The sequence below is a fragment of the Ascidiella aspersa genome, chromosome 7, assembly GCF_963924565.1.
Source record: "Ascidiella aspersa chromosome 7, kaAscAspe10.2, whole genome shotgun sequence".
Classification (NCBI taxonomy): domain Eukaryota; kingdom Metazoa; phylum Chordata; class Ascidiacea; order Phlebobranchia; family Ascidiidae; genus Ascidiella; species Ascidiella aspersa.
The window spans coordinates 10,914,266-10,930,177 of NC_139453.1; the positions used below are offsets into that span (position 1 = coordinate 10,914,266).

General features: G+C 35.9%; 1 protein-coding gene across 1 annotated transcript; it reads left to right on the forward strand.

Moving 5' to 3' along the window:
• Positions 1-7,787: 7,787 nt before the first annotated feature.
• LOC146137756 (uncharacterized) lies at positions 7,788-10,677 on the forward strand. Its single transcript, XM_083393969.1, has 2 exons — positions 7,788-9,619; positions 10,054-10,677. Exons 1-2 carry the CDS (start codon positions 7,788-7,790, stop codon positions 10,322-10,324), a joined length of 2,103 nt encoding a protein of 700 aa, XP_083250095.1. The 3' UTR covers positions 10,325-10,677.
• The last annotated feature ends 5,235 nt before the right edge of the window (positions 10,678-15,912 follow it).

Genomic DNA, 15,912 nt, shown 5'->3' on the forward strand with positions numbered 1-15,912 from the left:
TCACATCACATACAGCTCTGACGCATAAAAATTGGTGTAACAAGGCATTCGTTGCAAAGATTTCGCAAACATTACAATGTGGTTGCAAAGAATTTAGGTCATAGATTTTTACTGAAAATTTTCCGTTACGACACATCGATTAAAAACAAAAATTCTCTGTGTAAACACAATATGACAAAGTGGCTTCTACAAATATTCCCACGCTAGATTTTGGAACAGCTTGCATATCAAAAGCTGGTTATTTGTTTGTGAAATGTGTGTGGACACGTGGACGCGAAAATTGTTCGATCACATAACGCATTTGCGCAATTGTTTTAGTCAGATTCCTGATTCCTCGAGAAAGTTTTCTCTTTGGTGCCTGAATTAGCAACCGAGGACTTTGATGTCAGCGTTCGCTGAGTTGCTCGAAATTGTTGTGTGCTTGACACACCATTGCATTGCTGTGGATTGAGCTTTTCAGGCGATCTGTGCGGCAGCAGGGGAAACTCCCTGTTTGGTGCGTTGTAATTTTGACGTCACCGGAAAGCCATTCATTGTGCGCTGCGCTGTGCTGTGATCTTTCGCTGTCCAACGTGCTTTTGTATTCTGAAAAATGCGAAATAGTTTTCGGCAGATGTGTGTTCGTATGTCTTGAACATTTTTATTGCAATACTTCAAACTTAGGTTATTAACATTTTGGTTAAAGACACACATATTTTTTATACTTATATATATATAGGCGCGACAGGTTGCACTTAAAGTTTGAGACAATTAATTATTGCAATATATTCATTTAAATTTATATTCTTTGCGATTCATACAATGACATATACTTTATAGCGATTACATGGTTATTTAATTTACATTATACGCGATACATAGAGTAACTTATACATAATGGTAACATTTTTACATTTCTTCGCTTCAAAAGCGATACATACAATGATTATAGTTATAACAATTTTGCAACAAGTGAACATTTGTGGGGCATTTCGCGAGCAACGTGCATTTTCATTGAAATTGGTTATCGTCATTCGACTGGCTAGTCGAAGTTTATCATAACTTCATTTTGGCGTGGCAACTCTAGGGTTTGTGAAGTAGGACAGGCGTTGTTGGAAATTCTATCCAGCTATTTTGTAATTGCGACCGCATATAGGTCTTGGTCGGATAAGGGGATTTTCTTATCGTGGAAATGGTAGAATTAACCACCATGATATATTTAGGGTCAACGTAGCAACAACACGTTAGCGATGAAAACTCGTGACCTAGCAAGCTATAGGATATTTGACGTTACCGAATATCATTGGTAACTTGCGGAATACATTTATAGCACTCGCTGAGAACTAATGCGTATGCTATGTATTCTTTTGAAAAGATAAGTAAAATTGATCTGGAAACGTAGAATTTTTGCTTTACATTTCGCTTGGAGGGATTAAGTACCGGCGTCGAAAAGCGCTAACTTACGGAAACACCGCTAATGGGTTTGTCGGTTGCTAGCTTACCAACATATTCAAAAGCGATCGAGTGGCAACTAAGCCTTGTAAGCCAGGCACGCCTTGGGCGTAAGTTTACAGATGAACAAGCTACTTTTTAGGTAGGGTCAAGTGTCTTAACGCGTACTGGCAATCCGTGTTAAAATAGTAAGCTTTTGCGAGTGAGTTTCACAAAATGGTTCATGAGATATAATATATTAGACGTATAGAAGTGTACACTTAAAATTAGTCATTTTGACTGGCTTGCGTTTTATAAGTAGCTGCGGATCCGTTTATAGAAACGCTGTTTGTTTTAGGAAGGGAAAATGCGGTTGGAAACGAGTTCAGTTTCCACGTAGAGTGCCGTTACGGAAATTGTTTGATTTACGCCTATTTAATTGGGGTTGCATTTGAAAAGCACGAAGGCAAGCGATGCATTGAAAATATTTACATAAACATTTAACACATTACGAACGCGAGTAGGGTTTTATCCCTAAAGTCGTGTTTGTAGACTTACACGAGTTGAAGCATATTTTTCGCTTGTGAATGACATCACTATGCTTTTACGAAGTATTTCCGCTACGCGTGCTTTGACGCGGGCAAAATTTGGACACATTTGAATGGCTCAAAAAAATGTCGCATAAACAATTTACAAACGCTTCAGTCGGTAATTTACTTATTATATATATAATTTTGTTTTTATTTTAAAAGATAATAGATTTTTCACCTGATAAACTAGGCAGAATTAGTTATAGTGAAATCCATGTGCAATTGCGTTTTCCATGATTCCAAACGGTGGTGATGTCTTTATCGGCAACGCTTGTTTTTATTTCGTGTTTCGAATTCCAAGCAAATGCTTTGCTGACGCTATGGAGCGTCTCTTCACGTATCTTTCGATGAGATTAATTTCTTCTAAAGCTGGCTTCTTGCAAGTTCCAAACATGACAGTTTTTAGGCGGCCGTTTGTAGGTGGTCCATACAGATTAAGGCACATATTTTTTCTTTGAGCTTCGTTTCTTCAGTCTTCTTGGGAAAGTAGTTTGCAGGTGGTTCGTTCCTCACTCGGGGCACCAATTTGAGGGGGGTGAGTCGGATAATGAGTCTTCATTTATATAATTGCCAAGATGAATCGACCACACTCCTACAAGATTTGAGATGGCCTGTCTTCGTGAGGCCAGACAGGTCCAATTCTTTCCTTTAGTTCAGATACATGAACAGTCAATTTTGCTGTCTTAGTAAAAGCTGTAAAAGCCTCTCTCTGCACTATAGGCAGTACTGGGTGATACTGGTTGATACTGGTTGATACTGGTTGATTCTGATTTTTATTCGATTGTGCGACTATACTTATTGGCGAAAAAGATTTCTAAAATGCACAGGAAATATTGACGTAGATATTCTTACGATTTTCAATAATAAATCACGTGACAACAAGGCATGGTCTAAACCTTTTTCTCTCGACTCTTATAGACGGAAATAATATTTTTGTCCCAATATGGCTTGAACAAAAGCGCTTCGATCTACATTGCGACGTAACTGGCGTTCGATTCTAAAAATTCTGGATTGTTGACAATAAGGCGAATTTCAAAACAAAGCGCTCACATTAAACGGATATACGTCACATCACATACAGCTCTGACGCATAAAAATTGGTGTAACAAGGCATTCGTTGCAAAGATTTCGCAAACATTACAATGTGGTTGCAAAGAATTTAGGTCATAGATTTTTACTGAAAATTTTCCGTTACGACACATCGATTAAAAACAAAAATTCTCTGTGTAAACACAATATGACAAAGTGGCTTCTACAAACCCCTTACTTTACTCCACATTAATAGACAGGTGCATTGTTCGATTGGATAAACTTAAAAACATAAGATTCCTGCCTTAAGCAGACATACAGAAGGGAATGTCTCAGCAGCAAATTAACTTTAAGTCAAGAAATACAAAATTATGGGTCATTTAAATATCATTTTAATTGAGGGAAACCTTATAAACTCACAAAAGCTGACAGAATTACCTTTTACATACTTTTAAATACTGGAAAATGTTCATGCTATTTATGGCATGCCATATACAATCACAATCGCTTTTCTGTTCATCAGGGTGCTTGTTGTAAATATTGTCATTTAAATTTTATCAACTTGTAGTCTTTATTAATTAAATATGTGTGACATGTACATTTAACCATATAAACATATAACATTTTAAAATCTTGTGATTCTTTTCACATCAAGCCAATAGAAAAATATAACATGAAAGCAATTTAATGTAGTTTAGCATCAATAAAAGGTTTCAGTTATTAAAGTGTTAAAAACAGGTTGTGCGATTGTTTGGGAAATATACTGCGGGCCGAAAATAATTTTATCCGACGAGACAGATTTGGCCGTGCTGAGACGGGGATTCGAACGTTTTTTGCACAATGTGGCAAAAATGTGCAAGCCAAAGTGTGCAAAAATGTGCGCAAGTTTTAAAACAAGTAGACGAGCCAACCGGAATTTTATGAAACGGTTTTGGGCCATTTTTTTCCGAACCTGAACCGTTTTTAGTACCGTAAGACTTTAAAGAACCGAACTGGAACTAAACCACATATTTTAAAGAACCTGAACCTTAACCGAACCTGTCAAAAACACGGTTTACTCCAGCACGACGTCACAACTTGTATTTGACAGAGTCAAGTCATGCCATGTTCGAACTTTTATTTAAAAACGTATATTTATCAAATAATCAGATATTTCAATAATGAGCTGTTTTATTTTAATACGCCACGAAACTAATTTCGTGCAAGTTAAAATTTAATCGTTATTCTCCACATTTATTGACCCACATTTTTAGATTTAACGCAACTTAAATTGTATTCGAAGCGGAACTTTATCAAACGGTTGTGATTTAACAATTAGCGAACCGGAACTTTTGAATTGCTCCGAACCGAAACTGAGCCGTATTTCGAAAAAATCTTTGAACCTGAACCGAACCTTAACCGAAAAAGTTAAACGGTTCGACTCCCTGTTTTAAAATGCCTTCAAAAATGTGCGCTCTTTTTTCATGATGTGCGCACATTTTGGTAATGCAAGCACAACTCTAACTCTAAACTCTAACTCTAACCCTAACTTAACTCTTACCTTAACTCCAACACCAATTTCAACTCTAACTCTAACACCAATTTCAACTCGTAACTCGTAACTCGTAGGCCTAACTCACGTGCGCACATGTTTAAAGCACAATCCCCCTGTTACATGTGCTAGTGCAGGGCTAAACTTTTTGATTAGAGGCTCCTACTTTTTACCCTAATTTTGATCAGACTGCAATTCCATTTGTTAGGTTGCGTGTTCCAACAGCTTAACGTATCTCTGCTTATTGAATAACATCAGAACGGCAATCAACTTACAGGAATAGCGAAAGGTCCATAGTCCCGAACTAACAATCAGCATTTCGTCCGTTACATTATTTTAGTTGAGTGACTTGAGCCATTTGTCCAGTTCAGGTTCCCGTTTCAGTAACCATTTAACTATGCTCGTCCTTATGGCTTGTGGCCAATCCTTTTTGTATACAACTCTTGCGTGTCAACGGGTAACATCTTCGTGTAACTTGTTTATTTGACACGGTCAAATGTGTTATGGTCATTGAGTCACGTCATAAAGTTTGGTTAATAAACTTGGTTTGAAATAATAGCAACAAATAATAAAATGCCACTATACTAGCCCTACGAATTCAGCTACATTTAGGTTGGTGTTTTTCATAACTATATGAATACTATTTGCTGTAGCAACGAGGGCCTATGGTTATCCAATCTCATGATTATTTGTTTTAATTCTAAATACATTAATTTGTTTTGTTTTAATTCAACATTTAGTCAATTATACATTTGAACAGTATAATAGAATACTATTGTCGTTAGAATTCTATGATCGTTTGTGTAAAGTTAGTAAGGCGCCAAATTTGTTCAATAAGTGTTTGGTATTATTTCGTTGTCACTGCATTTCCTCTATTGATATTGCAAATTACACTCTGTTAAGGCCTGCCACACGTACACTTTTGGCGATTGCTTTTAAAAATAGTCAGTTGAAAATTTCGGCGCTCTTTCACTTATGTACGTGAAAAGTTATGCAAAAAACAAAACAAAATAATACCGCATACCACAACGCATATTGTTTGGGTTAGGGTGCGAGTTAGCGTTTGGGTGAGGGTGGGTCAAGTAATATTATGTTTATTATTAATAATAACTTGACCTAACCCGCACCCTAACCCAAACAATATGTGTTGTGGTATGCGGCATTTAAAGAAAGTTTTTTTTTAAATAATTTTTACGTACAATAGTGAAAGAGCGCCAAAATTTCATACGTCTACAACCTGCATTTAGTTCTTAGTAAAGTCCAGAAAGACTATTTTTTATTAATTAGGCTTCCTAGTTTTTTTTTAATGAATCGCGTCAAAATGCTCACGCCGAGAAATATTGTTTTTCACCAAACTGTGTATAAACGTTTAATTAAGTAAAGTAAATACAAACGCTCAAAAATGTTCAATTTTTAGGCTTGTTAAGAGTTAACGGCGTTCGTCTAGAATCCTACCTCAACGAACATTATTAGGATTAGGGTGCCGGTTAGCGTTTGGGTTTGGGTGAGTCCAGTAATAGTGTTAAACAATATTACTTGACCTACCCACACCCAAACACTAACCGACACCCTAACCCACGTATTGTGCATTGCTTAATAATTAATTTAACGTTGTGGTAGGATTCTAGACCAGCGCCGAGTTAACCACTGCATTAGGACTTGGCATGCAGGTATTGCAGACTATTTTAACATGACTTTTTGCCTATACTTAGATTGACAAATTAGGTTTTCCTGGAATTATTATATATACTTACTTTCAAATTATTTAGAACTAAAATAATAACTATTTATGCAAGAAAAACAGTGTTTTTTGTAGTTTTAAACTTTTGCTAATACAGCAGTTTTTACAGAAATAAACAAAAGTTATTATGGATACCTAATTTTAAACTCCTTAAGTTTTTGATATAAAACAAGGGACTGTAATGTTTTCTGGTTTTAGGACCAAAACCAAGCTTTTCTCAGTGGTGGTAAATTCCAATAACAAAACTTTGTTACCACAGAGCTAAAAAGCAACAATACCTAAAGCAGAAAAAAATATAAAACCATAGTATTAAGACCAACAACATAGCCAAATACACAGTTATATTCAGTACAGAGTAATATTGGAATCGTCTGAATAAGACCTATATCTGTCCTAATACGGCCTAAATTCATCAACATAAAAGGCCGAAATAGCCAAAGTAACGCCTGGAAATGTGGGAAGAGGAAAAGGGGGGTGGGGAGGGGGGGGGCGATTTTGAGTGCCGGCCAGGCATCTGCGACTTTGGTGTCAACGTTTGGACGCCCTAGTGTGCTGTTTTGACATCAGACTTTTGGGGTTGTTATTTAAATAATTGGGTCAGGGCTGAAATTATTAGGGTAGTGAGTGATGTACTTGGGGGGTTTGAAGTTAGGTAAAGTGTTGTATAGGCCTGATTCTGACCATTTTGGTCTTATTCTGACAGATTTAGGACTTATTTCAATTTAGGCGGTACTACGACTATAGGTCCTGTTTTGGTCTTATTCCTGAACTGTGTTTTATTCCGGCGTTGATGTTGTTCTTATTTCAGTCTTATGGCTGGCCCTACCAGTAAGTTTTAAAACACTTTCGCAAAGCATAAAAGTTTTGTTTGTCAATATATGTACTATAACTGGATTGGCAATTGCCTTGGCTAGTTTAAAAAAAAGGCGGCATGCCAAAAACTTGTAATTTGTTCGTAGTTATGTTGCCCACCCAAGTTACCCTCCTGCTCGATTTTGGTGCAATTCAAAAGTTTTGATATGGCTATCCTAGATGGTTTACCAGACTTCTGAATGCGTAGGACTTTCAACGATTTGCGATTCACTTACGTTTAATTTGCTGTGATAGGTGTGCAAGCATGTTTTCTACTGGATTTTTCAGCGTTTAGATTGCAGATTAACATTTAGTTTAGTAGCTGTATTACCAGCAACTTGCTTTTCATTAAGTACTTGCCAGTTGAGAGGTAAGTGTCAATCAGCACTCGCCCGTAGCAAATTGCACTAGCAGTGATGAGTGCAAAATGTCAACCCTGCTCTATGACTAAATGGGCAAAAATATAGTACTGAAGTGTTGTAACTTATATTATTTTTTTTTAATTTAGTTTTATGTACTTAATGGTTCTGTTATATGTTGGTGAATTAAGTTTACTATAATTTCAAATTTTCAAGAAAAAAGGTTAATAATATGATTATTTCATTAGAAATTACCTTAAAAGCGATTTTAAAATATGTCATCCTCTGATAGCGATGATTTTGAGAAGTTTTTGCACAGCGTCCGTACCCCAAAATGTGAAAAGCAATTTAGACTGTCAACTGGTAGCTTGGAAGATTTTATTGTCAACTCAGGTGAAGAAGAAGTGAGTACACCTGATTCTCTAAAGCACACTGAGAAACAAAGCAGCTGCATTGAAGCTGATCAGGACATTGTGAAACGAATAGAAAGTCTATCCATTGACAACCTCGGGAAAAGTTTTTCATCAAACTATAAAAGCTCTCAGGAGAACAATGTAAATGAGATGGAAAATGGTACACATAAAGATGATACCGATAGTGGCAGATCAAATGCCAACAATTTGAAAGAAAGTGAAAATTCATTGTATGACCAAGAAAGTAGTTTTTCTTCATTTTGCGAAGACCTCCATGAGAGCAAAGAAAATCTTGCTAATCCTTCATTTAGCACTAATTCGGAAATTGACACTAATACCACAAAATCTGACAAACCATCTTATAAAGGTCAAACTAATTCTCCAAGGAACAAGAAATCAGTTTTATCACAACTCTCTTCAAATCAACAGAGTGTAGGTATACGAAATCGGTCTGAGAAATGTAAAGCAAATCCGTGGACACCACTCAAGCAAAGTCCATTCGGAAAGGGAAAGTCTGTAAGTACACCTTTTAAGAAAGTTGTGTTTTCTTCAGACAGTGAGGAGGAAGTATTTGAAGGAAACAACTCTATTACAACTGCAAGCACCAGGTTCACGTTTTCAGATTCAGCCGAAAGTGTTGACAACTTTGACAAACCAGCTGCAAAGCCATTACTTCTCTTTTCCTCAGACAGCGATGAAAATATACCTTCCCTATCCACTCACCTCAAACCACAATCAGATTCAGCCGAAAGTGTTGAAAACTTTGACAAACCAGCGACAAAGCCATTACTTCTCCTTTCCTCAGACAGCGATGAAAATGTACCTTCTCTATCCACTCGCCTCAAACCACAATTGAAACAGTTTGACTTGGAAAAAGCCACACCTCCGAAATCAGTGAAAAAAACATTTTTGATTCTTTCCTCCGACAGTGACGAAGAAGCACCATCTTTGAGCACCCGTCTAAAGCCAAGACCGAATAAGTCTGATATAAGTAGGAACACTCCACTAAGTCTACAAGGAATTCCATCCTTAAATGATAGAGTTTCCTTGACTGATAGAACCAATGTTTTTCATGACACAAAAACAAAATCTGATCGCCCGAGTCGTGCCTCGACTGAAAACTTTTATACCCCGAAACACAATCCCATGGTTAAACATGCAGCAACCGAAAAGCGCAACAGGTCAAAGATGCACTGCTCCGTTAAGGGTTGTTTTCTGACTTCGCTAGATTTGCCGGTGCCTAAAAACAAAGGCAAACCGTTTCAACGGATCAAGTCTGAAATCACTTCAGACTTGTTTAAGCTCTTTAACTCTTCAGTGTTCGACGATCGGCTACCAAAAGACATGGAAGTGACTTGGGCCAAAAGACTTACCAAAACGGCAGGCATTACGAGATGCCAGCGGGTTACGAAAAGTTTAAAAGGCTCAGATGACAACATCATTCTTTCTCGGAGTTACGTAGCCTCTATATCACTTTCGGACAAGGTGATTGATTCTGCTTGTCGCCTCAGGGACACCCTAATACACGAAATGTGCCATGCTGCTGTTTGGTTGTTAAATAACACAAATGAGGGCCATGGGCCTTTTTGGAAATCTTGGGCAGCCAGGGCAAGGCGCTCCCATCCCGAACTCCCTATGATTGAAAGGTGCCACAACTACGACATTGCCTACAAATACATGTACCGTTGCACAAAGTAAGTTAAACTTATGTTTGTAGATTGTAGTCAATGGTCAAAAATCAGCCAAATTAAAAAAAAATCAAAAAAAAACAGGTTTGATTTGAATGCTTGTACTAAAATGCTTAAAATTATGTTAAACGTTGTTAATTGTGCAAACATGGCATCGTAAAAATGTGATGCTCAACAATAATCTATTTGCATTAATTTGATTTTTGCTTCAGTTACACAACTATACAGGATACTCTTAAATACGTTTTTAACTCATAAGTTATATATTTTGCAAAAAATGTGTAAGATATGCATTAAAAATTAACAAACAACTTGACTTTCTGTTGTTAAATGGTAAGATAACTGTGGAAGATTGTTTTGTTTGTTTTATGTTTGGGATTTTTATTTCATTGGGTCAGTCTTTAATATTTAAGCAGTAATATTTACTGTTTGTTTTTCAGATGCCAAAGCGAGATTGGTCGCCACTCCAAATCTATTGACACTGACAAGAAGGTCTGCGGCAGATGTCGTGGCAGGTTGTCACTTGTCACTAAGGGAACACAACCAGATGGCACACCAGCCAAACCAAGAAGGGCCAATCCGTTTGCAAACTTTGTTAAAAGCAACTACAAAGATACCAGACAACGACTTGAAAGCAGTAGTGCTGTTGTGTCGCATCGCGAAATCATGAAGTCTTTAAGCGACCAGTTTAGAACTGTTTCTTTGTCCTAGTTTTGTTTGAATTCTTTAATTTTTTTTCACTTATGTTCAAATATTTTTTGAATTCTTTTTTTTTCAATTGTGTTAAAAGATTTTATAAAAGTTTAAGGTTGAAGGCTTGAGAACAGTGATTCCAAAACTTTTAAAGATTTTTTTCCCCATGATGTTGTATCGGAGCCAAAACCTGATGCGATTCGGCATCAGTACTCGTACTCGTCCAATATTATTGTGGTATCGGTACATAAACTAAATTGCCGCGGTTCACAACAGCTGCCCTTTGACCCTTCGATGACGTTGTCCTTCGTTTGATATAGACACAGATAACAATGATCCCTTTCTGCGTATCCTAAACATTGTATTTTCTGTGTTGCGTCTTCAATAGACCAATATCTTTTGCTTTTACAAAAGGAATACACGGAAGTGGTAAAAAAGTGGTTATTGCATTGCTTGCAAATTTCGGTTGTAGATCGGCAATTAAACGGTTAATGGGCAAACATTTTTCTTGCGACACTACTGGAAAGTCAGTTTGACCTGCGACGCACCCAGCACTGTAGTTTATCGCAGCAAAGATTAAAGCATACCGTTATGTTATATTTAATAACAATATGTTTCAAATCATTTTATCAGCGTAATTCTGTTTATATTCTTAAATCATTGTGCGACGCTCTTAGAGCAGCGGTCGGTAAGTTTAAATAAACGAATGGTGTATGGTTGCGGTCATTCTTAGTTTCACATGTTATGAATCTTATCTGTTGCAACCTTTCGCTTTTTTATCTGCTCTTGTTTTCGACAGGAAAAAATTCCAATCTCACAAAGAGCTTATTTAGTTATATTTTTTTTCCATCGCGATCTGAATTTCATGATGCGGTACGCACAATATCTTTTAAATACATTAACTATTAGATTATATTAGCTGAAGCAAATCCTCTGCAGTGCAACAAACCATTGCCAACTTTTGTACAGGGACACCCAAGTACAAAATCGTTTCTTGGGGTTAGCCTAATTGGTGCAAGACAAAGTTGTTTTTTTAAAAGTCACTACAGGTTAGGCCAGTGATAGGGTCGCGACCCAAAGTTGGTTCGCTTGATTTTAGGCATAACATTTCTTAGACGAAAAATAAGTTTAAAACATGAAGAGATCTCAAAACTGGAAATTTAAATATAAGTCGCGAAGCGTTATATGTCGAGACGTCGGAAAGCTTTCTAGCATGTTCGCAGTGCAATAACATTTAACAGTTTTCCTTTTAATTATTGTTATTATAATATTATTATTATTGTTGAGTGACCTATACTTCAATTAGTTATTAAGATTACGAAAAATGGCAAAACGATCATACAATAAAGCTGGTAGTTGAAGCCGACATGCCGCTATATGCAAGCGAGCACAGCTATCTCATTAGTGATTTAATAAATATATTATTTTCGGAAAAAGTTACTGCTTTTGTAGTGCAGTTTGTTTGTAACGCAATCTTGTATGGCTTTTAAAATATTACGACAATTTGCTTTGGTCGCAAGATTTTCCGAACTGATTTTTTCTTATGAAATGAGTCGCCTTAAAAACGTGTTAGAAACCACTGGGTTACGCGAAAGCCGTGGTCACTATAGGCGAATTCCACCGTACTTTGTTTGGTGTATTATCTAAATACGATGCAGCATTTTAAGTTGCTCAAAATTTTAGATATATTATCAAAACATTTTACGTTATTTTTGTATTGTTGTAAATAAAGGACGATGGAAGCCATTTTTGTTTGTTTACAGCATCGGACGAATACTGGAAAGACATGAGCCCTGCTACTGAACGACCCAGGAGCAAATGTTCGTCTGTATACCAGAAGATTGAAAAATAATTGTGTAAATTTGAATATGTTGCTATCGCTGTGGTTTCGTACAGCTTTATAACAACATGTTGCTATTACGTTTGATGTAGATTATTATATATATATATTAATCGAATGCAGAAGCTTGCGAAATGAAACTCCTGTTATGGAAGAATGTATGCCGTTGGTATAGTGAAAAATAGGTTACAATTGGTCATTTTTTGTACATCCTGTTGACTGAATTAGGTTAAGTCGTACAGGAACGCATTCATAAACTGTTATAAATCGGTGAACATGGGTTTTATTGCCACTTTCCTTTCACAAAATTTGCACAATCAGAATTATTTGTGGGGGATAAAATGCGATTATGAATATTGTTATGTATAACTTATGAAGGTTAAAAATATTATACATTATCGATTTAGAAATATATAAGAATGAAAATAGTAATAAATAAAATATAAAAATATATAATAGTGATCAATAAAATACAAAAAAATATATTTAGTGTGGCGTTTTGTGTAGGCTATATATTCATATATTGCCCCCTACCCTGGACAATTTTCTGCGGGCGTTTCTGCTTTAAGTGGAGCACTCTGATGTTCGAGTAGTTTTAATAGGCACATTTTTCAATATACACAACTGAGCCTTCTTTTAAAATAGTTGTTAAATGGTCATACTTACAAAAATCAATCATCTCCAACTATCAGTGTTGTAATGTCATTTGGGAAAAATGACTTGACTTGACTTAAGTCATTTGGACAAATGACTTGGGTTAGAATAAAGCGTTTTTTTCAAATATTTTTTTATAAAATTGAGCTATTTATCCAAATTTTAGCACATAAAACAAATTGCTTGCTATATGTTGCGTTTTTTCTTATTTTTTAGTTCAGTTATTGCTCATAATCATACAAATTTAAAAATTTTAATAGTTTAATAGTTTAAAATTTTATTTTTTAACAAGGACATGACTTAAAGTTGACTTGCTCCAATTATGACTTGACTGGGACTTGACTTGCGCAACTGATGACTTGGACTTGACTTGTTATTTATTCAAAAACACTTGACTTGGACTTAAGTTGTTTTACAAATGACTTGACTGGGACTTAAGACAATTTAAAATGACTTGTTTACAACACTGCCAACTATGCCACAGTCTCCTTAGAGACGGGTCTAAAAAAACGAAACATATTCTATCGCCTTTATCGAGTGACAAGGCTTTCTTGAGGGGTTTAAAATATGTCACACATTTAACGTTTGGACTATTCAAGGAGACGCTTGAAACTTTTTGGCTTAGCGTACTTTTAGCGATTTGAGACATTTTGTGAAATGTCCATTTTGAACATGCGACTTAAAAAGCTTCATTGTGTGGACAAATGAAAACACGCTTTGCACTAGGTCAGGTATATAATTTTAAACTTTCATATATATTTAAAGTTTAATTTATCTAAATGACACAGCACGTCGCCGATAAAAAGGTCAGATCTTTATTCCTCTAGAAGTCAGAGATCCCGGGATGTAGTTTTTTCGTCTCTCAAAAACAGCTTCACGACGTCTCTCAAAAACAGTTTCACAAGTTGAAAGAAGCGAGAGAGTAGCATACTTTGGTCCGAATCAGTGATAAGACTCCTAAATTGTCAGGGATTAAGCGCACCTGTACGAATGTAATTGACTATTGTTTCCATCACAGGTCTTACGACGTGGTCTATATTCAATAATATAGATACAAGTTTTTAATCTAATGGGTTTTGTCGTTTAATAAAATAACATTGCGGAGTTATTCTTTGACCAAACAATCCTTTGATACAGAGCGTAGAAAGATTGCCATCTGAGGCTTTTAGGTAAACTTAACAATACCAACATAAATCAATCAAGTTGGGCTATCCTTTGCAATATGAAGTTTAAAACCGAACCTGATTTTGAAAAGTTTTGGTAGTGTAGACTCTGAACGGCCGACCTGCAGGCTAAGTCACACAAAGGGGGTTGTCACTTTGAAACGCGCACCCTGCCCTATCGTACATTAACGACAGTCTCCAAATCCTGGTGTAATGACGCCAAATCCAACAGTACACACAAGTAGCAGCGAAGCAAGTAACAGGGCAACGAAGTACCTTCATGTTGCACAATGACAAAACGATAGGACGACATATTCCAACAATTAGTAACTTAGCAAGGTAAAGCACAGCTACTTCTCAAACTTATTTAGCAAATGAAAGGCAAACATAGCAATTGAGATAACAAAGCCAATTCCGAAACGATTGTTACGCCATGTTACTGTTACGTAGGCCAGTAAACAACAAGACTGCTATAAATAACAACTAATGACTAGGGCCCGCAAAAGTCAATAAAGTTAAATTTTTTTAAGGAGCTCGCCTGTCCACGAATCAAAGAATAAAGTTGTTTTCAGCACATAGGGGACTATTTCTAAGAAGATTATAGGTTAAAATAAATTGAAATTTACACGTAAGTCAAAATTTTCAATAAAGTCAAAATTTGTCAAATCATGGCTTTTGACAAAGTGTTTTGTGTTTATTGAGAGTAATTTTTGTAAAAATCGTCATGGGAGCATTGTAAATCAGGAACTGCAACACAATTAAACCATTAACCTATCAAAGCAGGAAATATGTAACAATGCCCACTTGGATCAGCAGTAACTTTTATCTCAAATTGTTCATTTTTTTATTCATCGTTACGCATTTAAATAATTCTTATAAAACAATTACTCTTCATAGACGTGGTCTTTTCGAAGATCAACAGTTTGGATCTTAGGAATGGCCTACTGACATTCTGTAATATACAAATGCCTAAACAAGCTAAATCTAACGCCAAAAAACACGAAGCACTTTTTAAATGAATAAAACACCTTGACTTTTCGACAAAATATTACGTTTGGGTCTGAAATCGACAAAATATTATGTCTGGGTAACTGGCATCAATTCAAGGAAAAACTATAGCCTCTACAAATAAGCAATTTCGTTAGGTTGAAATAAAGTTAAAATTTGATAAAAATAAAGTTAAAAAATGTTTTTTTTTTAGGTTAAAATAAAAATGGCCCTACTAATGACTAAACTTTTAACGTCTTACCTATTATTATAAACCAGTATAGTGACTGAATGTTTGAAACGCGCGCCTAATTAAAATAAAGGAGAACGAAAATATTTAGCGCTAATTAGATTGATTTTCACAATGGGGATTTATGAAACAAAATACAATGCACTCACGATGTTAGGCTTCCGATGTTTAATTAGTAATAAAAGGTATTTGTTTAAAGTGAAACTTAAGAAGTGAGTGAGAAAGTAAATTGCGCATGCGGCTCGCGAGCCGTGTTTTGACCACCCATCCAGTAGCCAAAAAATGATTTTCATTTTTTTATGTGTTTGGATGACTCAGCTTTGGATGACTTAGCTTCTCTAGGCGTGCTCTGAACATACGCCATTGTTCAATGTTTAAGAAGTAAATAAACCTTCGCGACCTGTGAATCTCGCCACATGTTGCATTGATTAGCGAATGAAAGCAGCTATAGCTAGTTTGGGCGATTTTTATTGAGAAAATATTTATTTGATCGCTAAAATTATATATCAACTTTAAGTTAGTCATTTTAGTTTCATATTTAAAATAAGGGGACATCAGCAGATCAATAACTATAGCGATTTGTATGACATCAGCAAGTGTACAGTTTTGTGATTACAAATTAGGCAAATGTTTTTCCTATAACAATAATTTCGATTTTACATTCGTGTAGATTGGATTATAATCGTTTTGGCAATAAGTTGAGTTTTCCCAA